Source organism: Rhinoderma darwinii, chromosome 5 (genome assembly GCF_050947455.1).
Source record: "Rhinoderma darwinii isolate aRhiDar2 chromosome 5, aRhiDar2.hap1, whole genome shotgun sequence".
Classification (NCBI taxonomy): Eukaryota; Metazoa; Chordata; class Amphibia; order Anura; family Rhinodermatidae; genus Rhinoderma; species Rhinoderma darwinii.
The window spans coordinates 336,179,090-336,195,353 of record NC_134691.1 but is presented as its reverse complement, the minus strand read 5'-3'; the positions used below and the strand labels follow the sequence as shown (position 1 = coordinate 336,195,353).

Genomic DNA, 16,264 nt, shown 5'->3' with positions numbered 1-16,264 from the left:
GGAGGAGATCTGGAATGGAGGATATTCTGTCAAGATCCAGCTGGTTCAGGAGAATGGAGTGACCAGACATCTGCCGCACTCCTTCTACCTGGGCTCGGAGAGAGGCATATGTTACTACCCTGGTCAACCGCGACTGTGCCATAGATGTGGGGGCAGACACCTGGCATTCAACTGTTCCCGTATTAAGTGCTCACTATGTGGTCAGTTTGGGCATGTGAAGGATGATTGTACAGGACCTGTCATCTGTAACCTGTGCTTAGGACCTGGACATACATTCCGGGAGTGTCCGCATGCAGAGCATAATAAGGAGGAGACCTTTAAAGGAGCCATGGAGGAAGACCAGGAGGATGTCTCCAGATGTGTAGATACAACCCCAGAACCTGGAAGTCCCAGCGAGGATGTGAGCCAAAGTACCAGAGACCCTGCTCCAGAGACGAATGTCCCATCTATGGATGCTGCACAAGTGTCACCAGCCACTGAAAATAGAGGTCATGCTAAAAGCAAAATATCCAGTCACTCTGTCACCAAACATCTGCCCGACACCAGTAAGGAACCAGCTGATCCAGCCGCAGCGACCAGTAAAAAACCAGCTGGGCCAGCCGAAGCGACCAGTAAAAAACCAGCTGATCCAGCCACAGCGACCAGTATCGATGAGGAGGGATTTCAGACGGTTAAAAGGAGAAGTAAAACAGATGATTCTTCTAGGAAAAAAATCACTGCTGCAAAGAAATCACCGGAGTCTCCAGTGCTGGCGATAACTGGGGGACGTTACTGTGCGCTGGGGGAAGATGACCAGGAAGAAGAAGCAGAGATGGAGCAAGTCTCCTCACACAACCCAGATGACGAACCTCAGGATGAAGACGCTGACCCCCCAATGTCCACCAAAAGATGGGGTGTTACAGGACATAGCAGTGGAAGAAGGAAAAAAAGTAGGAAAGACATGTAACCAGGATGAGGCTGAAAATCACCTCTATTAATGTGAACAGTCCGAAGAATAGGAGCAGGCGGCATGCGATATTCCAGCGTCTGTCTGACGACAAAACCAATGACATCTTTATACAAGAGACTTATGTACAGAGTAATGTCCCTGCTGTGTCCCTGCAGTCACCACATCTAGTGGGACAGTGAAGCTCTTTGCTGCTGTATGGAGACTTCTACCCCGAACTCCGTTCATATCATAGAGGTTCACTATACGTCATAAATGTGGTGACCGTGTACCCTCTGTGGTGTGCGCGATGCTGCCCGGTCACCAATAAAGAAGAACTCTCCTGTAATACTGTCTAGAATAATATCATGAAAAATAGTTGAAACAATCTATACTGGAGCAATATTCATATATTATGGTTTGTTTAATTATTGTGATGTTATTAAGAGACAAATGTTTATTTTCTTTATCTGTTATGAGTGTATTGCAAAGGTATTGTAATAATTTGTTGCAAGTTTTCAAATAAAAAAGATAATTATAGTAGTTATATCCTTGTATATATGAGCAGTATTATAGTAGTTATATTCTTGTATATAGGAGCAGTATTATAGTAGTTATATTCTTGTATATAGGGGCAGTATTATAGTAGTTGTATTCTTGTATATAGGGGCAGTATTATAGTAGTTGTATTCTTGTATATAGGGGCAGTATTATAGTAGTTGTATTCTTGTATATAGGGGGCAGTATTATAGTAGTTATGTTCTTGTATATAGGAGCAGTATTATAGTAGTTATATTCTTGTATATAGAGGCAGTATTATAGTAGTTATGTTCTTGTATATAGGGGGCAGTATTATAGTAGTTATATTCTTGTATGTAGGGGCAGTATTATAGTAGTTGTATTCTTGTATATAGGGGCAGTATTATAGTAGTTATGTTCTTGTATATAGGAGCAGTATTATAGTAGTTATATTCTTGTATATAGAGGCAGTATTATAGTAGTTATATTCTTGTATATAGGAGCAGTATTATAGTAGTTATATTCTTGTATATAGGAGGCAGTATTATAGTAGTTATATTCTTGTATATATGAGCAGTATTATAGTAGTTATATTCTTGTATATAGGAGCAGTATTATAGTAGTTATATTCTTGTATATAGGGGCAGTATTATAGTAGTTGTATTCTTGTATATAGGGGCAGTATTATAGTAGTTGTATTCTTGTATATAGGGGCAGTATTATAGTAGTTGTATTCTTGTATATAGGGGGCAGTATTATAGTAGTTATGTTCTTGTATATAGGAGCAGTATTATAGTAGTTATATTCTTGTATATAGGGAGCAGTATTATAGTAGTTATATTCTTGTACATAGGGGCAGTATTATAGTAGTTATATTCTTGTATATAGGGGCAGTATTATAGTAGTTATATTCTTGTATGTAGGGGCAGTATTATAGTAGTTGTATTCTTGTATATAGGGGCAGTATTATAGTAGTTATGTTCTTGTATATAGGAGCAGTATTATAGTAGTTATATTCTTGTATATAGAGGCAGTATTATAGTAGTTATATTCTTGTATATAGGAGCAGTATTATAGTAGTTATATTCTTGTATATAGGAGGCAGTATTATAGTAGTTATATTCTTGTATATAGGAGGCAGTATTATAGTAGTTATATTCTTGTATATAGGGGCAGTATTATAGTAGTTATATTCTTGTATATAGGGAGCAGTATTATAGTAGTTATATTCTTGTACATAGGGGCAGTATTATAGTAGTTATATTCTTGTATATAGGGGCAGTATTATAGTAGTTATATTCTTGTATATAGGAGCAGTATTATAGTAGTTATATTCTTGTATATAGGAGCAGTATTATAGTAGTTATATTCTTGTATATAGGAGCAGTATTATAGTAGTTATATTCTTGTATATAGGGGCAGTATTATAGTAGTTATATTCTTGTATATAGGAGCAGTATTATAGTAGTTATATTCTTGTATATAGGGGGCAGTATTATAGTAGTTATATTCTTGTATACAGGGCAGTATTATAGTAGTTATATTCTTGTATATAGGGGGCAGTATTATAGTAGTTATGTTCTTGTATATAGGAGCAGTATTATAGTAGTTATATTCTTGTATATAGAGGCAGTATTATAGTAGTTATATTCTTGTATATAGGAGCAGTATTATAGTAGTTATATTCTTGTATATAGGGGGTTTATAGTATAGTAGTTATATTCTTGTATATAGGAGCAGTATTATAGTAGTTATATTCTTGTATATAGGAGGCAGTATTATAGTAGTTATATTCTTGTATATAGGAGGCAGTATTATAGTAGTTATATTCTTGTATATAGGGGCAGTATTATAGTAGTTATATTCTTGTATATAGGGAGCAGTATTATAGTAGTTATATTCTTGTATATAGGGGCAGTATTGTAGTAGTTATATTCTTGTATATAGGAGCAGTATTATAGTAGTTATATTCTTGTATATAGGAGCAGTATTATAGTAGTTATATTCTTGTACATAGGGGCAGTATTATAGTAGTTGTATTCTTGTATATTGGGGGCAGTATTATAGTAGTTATATTCTTGTATATAGGGGGCAGTATTATAGTACTTATATTCTTGTATATAGGGGCAGTATTATAGTAGTTATATTCTTGTATATAGGGGCTATATTATAGTAGTTATATTCTTGTATACAGGAGCAGTATTATAGTAGTTATATATGCAATGATAGGGGTAGGGAAACGGACAAGTGAGCCCTAATCTACCCGCCACTCTGTCCCTGCCTACTTGCAACGACCCGCCCTAGGCGACGGGGTACAACTGGGCGGCGGTCCCTACGCTCAGTAAGTGCACGAGACAAACAGACAAGGGTACACAAAGCTAAAGGAAATGGGGCAGTTGCCCACGGCAACATCGTGAGCAACAAGAGTGGTGAACGAGCCGAGTCAAACCAGGAGTGCACGAGGTACCAAACGCAGAGCAGAAGAGTAGTCAGTAAGCCAGGGTCAGTATGGAGCAGTATCAAATAGTCAGAAGCTGTAGCTGGGCCAGGAAACCACACGGGAAGAATCACAAGCAAGGAGGAACAGGAAAGGCAGGTATAAATAGACAGAGGGTGGGAGCTAGCTGAGTCTGGCCATGCTGCGAAGGGCTCTCCCACTCCTAAGCCTGCCAGCCTGAGTGGTGGAAGCTGGAGTCAGTCTCAGAGAGATAGACTCAGGTGAAGACTGATTACCTATGGAAGTTAACCCCGAAGCTGTGCCTGGCAGATCCTTTACAATATACTTGTATATAGGGGGCAGTATTATAGCAGTTATATTCTTGTATATAGGAGCAGTATTATAGTAGTTATATTCTTGAATATACAGAGCAGTATTATAGTAGTTATATTCTTGTATACAGGGGCAGTATTATAGTAGTTATATTCTTGTATATAGGGGCAGTATTATAGTAGTTATATTCTTGTATATAGGGGCAGTATTATAGTAGTTGTATTCTTGTATATAGGGGCAGTATTATAGTAGTTGTATTCTTGTACATAGTAGGCAGTATTATAGTACTTATATTCTTGTATATAGGAGGCAGTATTATAGTAGTTGTATTCTTGTATATAGGGGCAGTATTATAGTAGTTATATTCTTGTATATAGGAGCAGAGCAGTATTATAGTAGTTATATTCTTGTATATAGGAGCAGTATTATAGTAGCTATATTCTTGTATATAGGAGGTAGTATTATAGTAGTTGCATTCTTGTATATAGGGGCAGTATTATAGTAGTTATATTCTTGTATATAGGGGCAGTATTATAGTAGTTATATTCTTGTATATAGGGGCAGTATTGTAGTAGTTATATTATTGCATATAGGGGCAGTATTATAGTAGTTATATTCTTGTATATAGGGGCAGTATTATAGCAGTTGTATTCTTGTATATAGGAGCAGTATTATAGTGGTTATATTCTTGTATATAGGAGCAGTATTATAGTAGTTATATTCTTGTATATAGGGGGCAGTATTATAGTAGTTATGTTCTTGTATATAGGAGCAGTATTATAGTAGTTATATTCTTGTATATAGAGGCAGTATTATAGTAGTTATGTTCTTGTATATAGGGGGCAGTATTATAGTAGTTATATTCTTGTATGTAGGGGCAGTATTATAGTAGTTGTATTCTTGTATATAGGGGGCAGTATTATAGTAGTTATGTTCTTGTATATAGGAGCAGTATTATAGTAGTTATATTCTTGTATATAGAGGCAGTATTATAGTAGTTATATTCTTGTATTTAGGAGCAGTATTATAGTAGTTATATTCTTGTATATAGGAGGCAGTATTATCGTAGTTATATTCTTGTATATAGGAGGCAGTATTATAGTAGTTATATTCTTGTATATAGGGGCAGTATTATAGTAGTTATATTCTTGTATATAGGGAGCAGTATTATAGTAGTTATATTCTTGTACATAGGGGCAGTATTATAGTAGTTATATTCTTGTATATAGGGGGCAGTATTATAGTACTTATATTCTTGTATATAGGGGCAGTATTATAGTAGTTATATTCTTGTATATAGGGGCTATATTATAGTAGTTATATTCTTGTATACAGGAGCAGTATTATAGTAGTTATATATGCAATGATAGGGGTAGGGAAACGGACAAGTGAGCCCTAATCTACCCGCCACTCTGTCCCTGCCTACTTGCAACGACCCGCCCTAGGCGACGGGGTACAACTGGGCGGCGGTCCCTATGCTCAGTAAGTGCACGAGACAAACAGACAAGGGTACACAAAGCTAAGGGACATGGGGCAGTTGCCCACGGCAACACCGTGAGCAACAAGAGTGGTGAACGAGCCGAGTCAAACCAGGAGTGCACGAGGTACCAAACGCAGAGCAGAAGAGTAGTCAGTAAGCCAGGGTCAGTATGGAGCAGGATCAAATAGTCAGAAGCTGTAGCTGGGCCAGGAAACCACACGGGAAGAATCACAAGCAAGGAGGAACAGGAAAGGCAGGTATAAATAGACAGAGGGTGGGAGCTAGCTGAGTCTGGCCATGCTGCGATAGGCTCTCCCACTCCTAAGCCTTCCAGCCTGAGTGGTGGAAGCTGGAGTCAGTCTCAGAGAGATAGACTCAGGTGAAGACTGATTACCTATGGAAGTTAACCCCGAAGCTGTGCCTGGCAGATCCTTTACAATATACTTGTATATAGGGGGCAGTATTATAGCAGTTATATTCTTGTATATAGGAACAGTATTATAGTAGTTATATTCTTGAATATACAGAGCAGTATTATAGTAGTTATATTCTTGTATACAGGGGCAGTATTATAGTAGTTATATTCTTGTATATAGGGGCAGTATTATAGTAGTTATATTCTTGTATATAGGGGCAGTATTATAGTAGTTGTATTCTTGTATATAGGGGCAGTATTATAGTAGTTGTATTCTTGTACATAGTAGGCAGTATTATAGTACTTATATTCTTGTATATAGGAGGCAGTATTATAGTAGTAGTATTCTTGTATATAGGGGCAGTATTATAGTAGTTATATTCTTGTATATAGGAGCAGAGCAGTATTATAGTAGTTATATTCTTGTATATAGGAGCAGTATTATAGTAGCTATATTCTTGTATATAGGAGGCAGTATTATAGTAGTTGCATTCTTGTATATAGGGGCAGTATTATAGTAGTTATATTCTTGTCTATAGGGGCAGTATTATAGTAGTTATATTCTTGTATATAGGGGCAGTATTGTAGTAGTTATATTATTGCATATAGGGGCAGTATTATAGTAGTTATATTCTTGTATATAGGGGCAGTATTATAGCAGTTGTATTCTTGTATATAGGAGCAGTATTATAGTGGTTATATTCTTGTATATAGGAGCAGTATTATAGTAGTTATATTCTTGTATATAGGGGGCAGTATTATAGTAGTTATATTCTTGTATATAGGAGCAGTATTATAGTGGTTATATTCTTGTATATAGGAGCAGTATTATAGTAGTTATATTCTTGTATATAGGGGGCAGTATTATAGTAGTTATATTCTTGTATATAGGGGGCAGTATTATAGTAGTTATATTCTTGTATATAGGGGGCAGTATTATAGTAGTTATATTCTTGTATATAGGAGCAGTATTATAGTAGTTATATTTTTGTATATAGTAGCAGTATTATAGTAGTTATATTCTTGTATATAGGGGCAGTATTAGGGCATGCCCAGACGTGGCATATTTCTTCCGCAACTGTCCGCATCAATGCCGCACAGAATCTGCGTTGCAGATTCTGTTGCGGCTCTGCCCAAAATGGGCATTAAATTGATGCTGACTGGCCATTGCGTATTGAGGTGAAAGTACTTCCCTTCTCTCTATCAGTGCAGGATAGAGAGAACGGACAGCCCTTTCCCTAGTGAAAGTAAAAGAATTTCATACTTACCGGCCGTTGTCTTGGTGACGCGTCCCTCTTTCGCCATCCAGCCCGACCTCCCTGGATGACGCGGCAGTCCATGTGACCGCTGCAGCCTGTGATTGGCCTGTGATTGGCTGCAGCCTGTGATTGGCCTGTGATTGGCTGCAGCCTGTGATTGGCCTGTGATTGGCTGCAGCCGTCACTTAGACTAAAACGTCATCCTGGGAAGCCGGACTGGAGGAAGAAGCAGGGAGTTCTCGGTAAATATGAACTTCTATTTTTTTAACAGGTTGATGTATATTGTGATGGGTAGTCACTGTCCAGGGTGCAGAAACAGTTACTGCCGATCGCTTAACTCTTTCAGAACCCTGGACAGTGACTATTTACTGACGTCGCCTAGCTACGCTCTCGTAATTACGGGTGCACACACGTAGTCACCCGTAATTATGGTTGCACAGACGTAGTCACCCGTAATTACGGGAGCCCCATTGACTTCCTCAGTCTGGCTGTAGACCTAGAAATACATAGGTCCAGCCAGAATGAAGTAATGTCATGTTAAAAAACCAATACGCTCCGCAGCACACATAACATCTGCAGACTTCATTGCGGAATTTTGAATCTCCATTGAAGTCAATGGAGAAATTCCGCAATGAGTCCGCAACCAGTCCGCCACACGTCCGCAACAACCATTGTATGCTGCGGACACCAAATTCCGCACCGCAGCCTATGCTCCGCAGCGGAATTGTCCGCAACATGTAAACGAACCCTACTAAAAAGCTGTGGAAGGCAATGGAGAAACGTGTACGCTGCGGATTTCCAGAGCAATTCCGCCACGTCTGGCCATGCCCTTATAGTAGTTATATTCTTGTATATAGGGGCAGTATTATAGTAGTTATATTCTTGTATATAGGGGCAGTATTATAGTCGTTATATTCTTGTATATAGGGGGCAGTATTATAGTAGTTATATTCTTGTACATAGGAGGCAGTATTATAGTAGTTATATTATTGTATATAGAGGCAGTATTATAGTAGTTATATTCTTGTATATAGGGGGGAAGTATTATAGTAGTTATATTCTTGTATATAGGAGCAGTATTATAGTAGTTATATTCTTGTATATAGGGGACAGTATTATAGTAGTTATATTCTTGTATATAGAGGCAGTATTATAGTAGTTATATTCTTGTATATAGGGGGGCAGTATTATAGTAGTTATATTCTTGTATATAGGAGCAGTATTATAGTAGTTATATTCTTGTATATAGGAGCAGTATTATAGTAGTTATATTCTTGTATATAGGGGGCAGTATTATAGTAGTTATATTCTTGTATATAGGGGGCAGTATTATAGTAGTTATATTCTTGTATATAGGGGCAGTATTATAGTAGTTATATTCTTGTATATAGGAGCAGTATTATAGTAGCTATATTCTTGTATATAGGATGCAGTATTATAGTAGTTATATTCTTGTATATAGGAGGCTGTATTAAAGTAGTTATATTCTTGTATATAGGAGCAGTATTATAGTAGTTATATTCTTGTATATAGGGACAGTATTATAGTAGTTATATTCTTGTATATAGGGACAGTATTATAGTAGTTATATTCTTGTATATAGGGGGCAGTATTATAGTAGTTATATTCTTGTATATAGGAGCAGTATTATAGTAGTTATATTCTTGTATATAGGGAGCACTATTATAGTAGTTATATTCTTGTATATAGGAGGCTGTATTATAGTAGTTATATTCTTGTATATAGGAGCAGTATTCTAGTAGTTATATTCTTGTATATAGGGAGCAGTGTTATAGTAGTTATATTCTTGTATATAGGAGCAGTATTATAGTAGTTATATTCTTGTCTTGTATATAGGAGCAGTATTATAGCAGTTATATTCTTGTATATAGGGGCAGTATTATAGTAGTTATATTCTTGTATATTGGGGGCAGTATTATAGTGGTTATATTCTTGTACATAGGGGCAGTATTCTAGTAGTTATATTCTTGTATATAGGGAGCAGTATTATAGTAGTTATATTCTTGTATATAGGAGGCAGTATTATAGTAGTTATATTTTTGTATATAGGAGGCAGTATTATAGTAGTTATATTCTTGTATATAGGAGCAGTATTATAGTAGTTATATTCTTGTATATAGGGGCAGTATTATAGTAGTTATATTTTTGTATATAGGGCAGTATTATAGTAGTTATATTCTTGTATATAGGGGTAGTATTATAGTAGTAATATTCTTGTATATAGGGAGCAGTATTATAGTAGTTATATTCTTGTATATAGGGGCAGTATTATGGTAGAAATATTCTTGTATATAGGGGCAGTATTATAGTAGTTATATTTTTGTATATAGGGGCAGTATTATAGTAGTTATTTTCTTGTATATAGTTGCAGTATTATAGTAGTTATATTCTTGTACATAGAGGGCAGTATTATAGTAGTTATATTCTTGTACATAGGGGCAGTATTATAGTAGTTATATTCTTGTATATAGGGAGCAGTATTATCGTAGTTATATTCTTGTATATAGGGTGCAGTATTTTAGTAGTTATATTCTTGAATATAGGGGGCAGTATTATAGTAGTTATATTCTTGTATATAGGTGGCAGTATTATAGTAGTTATATTCTTGTATATAGGGAGCAGTATTATAGTCGTTATATTCTTGTATATAGAAGCAGTATTATAGTAGTTATATTCTTGTATATAGAAGCAGTATTATAGTAGTTATATTCTTGTACATAGGGGGCAGTATTATAGTAGTTATATTCTTGTATATAGGGGGCAGTATTATAGTAGTTATATTCTTGTATATAGGGAGCAGTATTATAGTAGTTATATTCTTGTATATAGGGAGCAGTATTATAGTAGTTATATTCTTGTATATAGGAGGCAGTATTATAGTAGTTATATTCTTGTATATAGGGGGCAGTATTATAGTCGTTATATTCTTGTACATAGGGGGCAGTATTATAGTAGTTATATTCTTGTATATAGGAGCAGTATTATAGTAGTTATATTCTTGTATATAGGAGCAGTATTATAGTAGTTATATTCTTGTATATAGGAGCAGTATTATAGTAGTTATATTCTTGTATATAGGAGGCAGTATTATAGTAGTTATATTCTTGTATATAGGAGCAGTATTATAGTAGTTATATTCTTGTATATAGGAGCAGTATTATAGTAGTTATATTCTTGTATATAGGAGCAGTATTATAGTAGTTATAATCTTGTATATAGGAGGCAGTATTATAGTAGTTATATTCTTGTATATAGGAGCAGTATTATAGTAGTTATATTCTTGTATATAGGAGGCAGTATTATAGTAGTTATATTCTTGTATATAGGAGCAGTATTATAGTAGTTATATTCTTGTATATAGGGTCAGTATTATAGTAGTTATATTCTTGTATATAGGGTCAGTATTATAGTAGTTATATTCTTGTACATAGGGGGCCATGTTATAGTAGCTTCCATAGAAGGTTACATTAGCGTATATATATTAATAGTTAAATAGGCCTAAAAGGTGGAAACTATTTTAGAGAAACAGAAATTTTCTTAGGGTAGTTGTCACTTCCTTTCATGGCATTTCATATAAGGTATTATTTAGCAGGTCTGACAGGGAAGAGGAGAGGAAAGAAACCTCTTTTTTAGTGATACTTGTCGTTTATATGATTAGTACGTTGACTTTCGATGCTTACTTTCTTTCTACATTTTATTTATCAATAGGCAATCGACTTTGAAGGTTTCCAGTTATTCATGAAGACATTTCTGGAGGTTGATTTGCCTAATGAATTCTGCAAACATCTGTTCATGTCATTTAGTAACCGGTTCCACAATCCAAGCCCTTCAATGCAGAGTAAATCTGCACTTCTCTCTGGTGGTAGGTTATGATTATAGTCTTGGGCATCTTTTCTTCACATTGAGAATGCAGTATATGTCTTAAATATTTTTGTGACTAGGTGCAGGCTAAGAGTATTATTATGTGGCCTCTGATTGAATGATACTGCACTGTGCTCCTTTTCGCTCATGGACCTATATACCATTACAGCACACCGCATGGTCAGACATGGTATGGCAAGTAGGGTATAATGTAAAAATGACCATCATTTATTATTCATAGTTATCATGTTGCTACCAATGCCAAAGCAATGAATATCTATAATCATTTTTTAAGTGTTTTATTAGATTAGTGGGAAGTAAACACTTAAAAATATTACCCCTTTTAGCCAAGCACTCCAATGTACACACAGGGTGAATGTACCAAAAAATGGCTACTACAGTACAAATGACAAAGGAGTGATTATACAAATGAAACACGTATAAGCAGCGTCACCCATAGTCGTAACTTGAAGATCCAGGCTCCCAAAATCTGATCCAGGGCAGCCCAATCTTCATGTGCCATGTCTAATACTGATGACTCCTATGTAGCAGTGGGGCCATTAGGTACCAGACCTCTGCTCCCCCTATAGTTACACCCCTATCTTTACCCATAGTGGTATCCTGAGAGTAAGTAACACAGTTTTGGAAGTTTTGGCCTGTCCCTATTCTTATTTTCACTGCTGCTTCATCATATCATCTGATCGGTCCTGAAACACACTGGTAAATATTTAACAATAGTTTTCTAGGGTACCTGTAATAGTGGGGGTAGGGAAACAGACAAGTGAGCCCTAATCTACCCGCCACTCAGTCCCTGCCTACTTGCAACGACCTGCCCTAGGTGACGGGGTACAACTGGGCGACGGTCCCTACGCTCAGTAAGTGCACGACAGACAAACAGACAAGGGTACAAAAAGCTAAGGGAAATGGGGCAGTTGCCCACGGCAACACCGTGAACAACAAGAGTGGTGAACGAGCCGAGTCAAACCAGGAGTTTACGAGGTACCAAACGCTGAGCAGGAGAGTAGTGAACAAGCCGAGTCAAACTAGGAGTGTACGAGGTACCAAACGCAGAGCAGGAGAGTAGTCAGTAAGCCAGGGTCATATGAAGCAGGGTCAAATAGTTCAGAAGCTGCAGCAGGGCCAGGAAACCACACGAGAAGCATCACAAGCAAGGAGGAACAGGAAAGGCAGGTATAAATAGACAGAGGGCGGGAGCTAGCTCCGTCTGGCCAGGCTCTGATAGGCTCTCCCACTCCTAAGCCTGCCATCCTGAGTGGTGGAAGATGGAGTCAGTCTCACAGACATAGAAGCAGGTGCAGACTGATTACCTATGGGCATATACACAGAAGCTGTGCCTGGCAGATCCTTTACAGTACCTGTAGGTATAATGCAGGAAAAATTGTGCATTTATCAGCAAATCGATAAATAATGGAGATTATGCTTTACTTGCAATACCACTCCTTCCCACATGGTGCGCTGTAGAAGATTTTATGAATTGCTTTTTACTCTAATAATAATCTGTAGGTTTATATTGACATTTAGGCGTACACGGCTTTGTTTAGTTAATTTAGGTAAGTGGAGGGTTAATATATATACTTTACCCATATGAATAAGTTTGGGGAGAGCAGAGACAATAACAAGCACCGTACAAGGAAGGATGGAGCAGTTATTAAAGTCTGTATTTGTTTTTGCGAAATGCGCAGCCGAAGACAAGACTCACTAATGTCACGTTTTTATTCCTATGGCAATTATCCTATTCTGTAAATGGCGTTCCCACAGTTATGACTCCTACTGATAGACTGGTTGTCTCCCTCTGCTTGGTGTAAATATGTAATTACCCATCCGTGTTAGTGAATCTTGAAGGAAGAGACAATAGACTGCTTAACACTGTCAGGTGCTTGTCATATTATATCAAGGAGAAGATCTTCGATGGGATTGTTACTGGCACAGTGATTATTTTATGATAATTATTCGAGGGTTCGTTGGCCTTATATAAATATTATTCATGATCTCAAAAATGTCTGCATCAATTTCTTCCATGTACATTTGCAAGTTGTTCCAGATCCTTCTTCATTACCTAATAATAGTACTTATTATAATAATATTGGTAAGTGCATTACAGCCCCATTGCCTTCGGTGTGAGCCCCGTCAACATAGCCAAGAGATACAAAAAGATCTGAGTGACGCTGTAGGGGCATGGCACCTGGTAGAGCACTAGGGGGTCATTCTAGCAATCATGGAGGTCCCAGCTCACATAGTCCCACCAATAATTTCTTCTCATATGTCTCAATGGGATATCAGAAGATAAAGGTGAACCTTCGAGAGAAGGTCTACTTGTAGATATCTTTGACATGTCCATGAGGCTGTAATGATCTCATTTATGATATATCCAAGGAAAAAAAACTCCTTGAACTAGATGGGAAAATTCGCCAATAGGACTCAGCTGGTCCGAAAATGTAGGTGTCCTAAACTGGTCCAGTGTTTGATTCCCTGGATAATGTTTAATTGAGGTGGAACCAGATACAATGAGTTTGTATCCTTGCCCATAGCCACCATACCTCAGACAGTCGATAACAGAACATATGTACCAGTGAAGGTGGGACATTAAGCTGGGGAAACATAGTCAAGCAGTCAAGTGTTCGGTAATGGAGGTCAGGCAGAAGTTGTAGGAACATGGCACCGAAAGGGCTTCCCATTCTAGAAAACATGGAGGTTACAGATCACATGTCTCCACCATTGACATCTTCTCACACGGCATATCAGAGGTGAATTTTCAAGTGTACTCACATGAGAGTTAAGAAGATGTCATCAGTGGGACCCATGAGCTGTGACTTCTGCAACTTCTAGAATATGGAGGACCTGCAGGCCTTTCCTGAGAGCCATAGCCCATAGACTTGGAGATCTTTGGACTCCCGATCTTGATGGGTTTCCTGTTTAAATGAATGGGACTGTAATGCACATTCAGAGATCTTTAAGCTACCTGCCTCGTCATTTTAGTGATGAGTGGGTGCTAAGCACATGGGCCTGCAATAGTGACATCTTCTGACATGTCTTCATGGCTTATTAGAAGATAGATAGAGGTGAAGCTTCCAGTGAAGGTCCACCTGTAGATCTGCTGACATGCCATTGAGAAATGTCAGAAGATGTCATCAGTGGTGTCCATGACCTGGAACTCCTTGTATTGCTAGAATGAAGAACCTGGCGTTATTTTCCCAAAATCTTGGCCCTTCAGCTTTTAGCTTGAAGATCTTTGGATCCGCGACCTTTGAGGATGGTTCTCCAGTTGAAATAAATGGGACTGTAATGCACATTTAAAGATCGCAAATACAAATGTCTCAAAGACAAGTCAGAAGATGTCTTAACCTGCTTTTTCAATTGGTCAATGTGGCCCTTAAACCAAAAATGGTCGTGAAGTATTGATTTCATTGGGACCCGCCAGCATGGAAACCCTCTGACAGAAATACCCAGCATGCCGCCAGAGTTTTTTTTTTAACGCACTGAAAATATTATTTTTCCTCAAAATATTCCCTGTATATTGTCCTCACTATAAGGAGCTTACAGTGAAGATAGTATAGAGGAAGGGGATTGCCAACATTGGTGATACGGCATAAGAACACTGTGGCCAGTGATTGGCTGAAGCGGTCATTTGCCAATATGGGACATCACATCTCCAGCCAATGTAAATGAGAATGGCGTGGGAGTGGGACTATGAATGGGTGGCGCTGGAGTAGCAACGGGATAAGAAGGTTAACATTAACTTATTTTTGCTATCTGACCCCATTTGCAGCTAAAATTTGCAATTTTTATAAAGCCCGGAGACCCCAAAATTCAGACTCAAGTCCAGACCCCAGAATTTAAACTCCAGAATTCTCAGACCCCAAACCAGACTCCAAAATCCGGCCCTGCAAGTTAGACCCCCCCCCCTTCTATTTACTGCTCCCCGCTCCTGGCTCCTCTTCTGCAGCTCCAGGTCTTCTTCAGCTCCAGACGCCCCGCACACACCTTGGCAGTAGTCAGCTATTGGACTGAGGAAGAGGAGCGAAGAGCGGTGAATGATATCAATATGAATCCAATAAATAATGGTCGATTTAAGCAAAAAAAAAAAAAAGCAACAAATACTGGCAGTGAATTAAAGGGGGTTGCCAAAAACGCTGCCCCTTAAATCCACCCCTGCATTTGCGTGACAGTGTCCGGAACAAAAATTTGCCAGGGTTCCACTTAAAAAATAGGGACAGTCGGTAAATATGTCATTGTGTCTTATTGCAGACGACCCCCCCTGTACACACAACATCCGTATTCTGCGTCCCAGTGACATTGTTCTTCACCCTGCAGGTCTCCGCATGAATTATAAAAGTAACAGCTCATCGCGATCTTCGTCCCCGGTGTCCCTGCGGCCTCCTGACGTCATCCAGCTGAAAGATATTGTGTGTTATTTATCGCTGCTGGAAAGAGGACGACCCGAGGATAAGCTGGAGTGTGAGTATAACCAGAACCTACACTGAACCCGAAAAGTGGGTTTTATATCATAATATATAATAAATAGTATAATATAATGCAAAATAGAATATAGTAATAGTGTAATGTAACTAATCCCATAAAATATAATACACGGAAATGTTACTATCATCCTGCATCTGATAATCCAGACATTTTCCGGCACTGGATGGAACTGCAGTATAATGTCGAAAATCACCAGCTGAGAGAACCAAATATAATTCACATCTCCCACATTTATTGCATATCCGAAGGATATCCCATAAATGTGTGATAGATAAAGGTCCCACCTCCAGGACCTATGCGGAGAACAAGGGTCCCCCAAACTTGATCCTGCTTGGTGAGACGGCCGCCAGTCGCCGCATTCAGGCGGAGAATTATTGGAGAGGTGGCTGCACTTTCTTCATTCAGTTCTATGGACGTTAAGTAAACTGGGCCCTTTGATGCCAGATTAAAGGAATTATATATATATATATATATATATATATATATATATATATAGTCCTATAATCCGACGTCA

General features: G+C 37.9%; 1 protein-coding gene across 3 annotated transcripts in view; it reads left to right on the top strand.

Annotated features, from left to right (window-relative positions):
- Positions 1 to 16,264, top strand: part of DGKB (diacylglycerol kinase beta) — a 396,795-nt gene that overhangs the window by 121,698 nt on the left and 258,833 nt on the right. For all 3 annotated transcript variants that reach the window (XM_075827771.1, XM_075827769.1, XM_075827770.1), the window contains exons 5-6: positions 11,098 to 11,251; positions 15,583 to 15,726. In XM_075827771.1, coding sequence (XP_075683886.1) covers positions 11,098 to 11,251; positions 15,583 to 15,726 — 298 coding nt within the window. The remainder of the gene's footprint in view (positions 1 to 11,097; positions 11,252 to 15,582; positions 15,727 to 16,264) is intronic.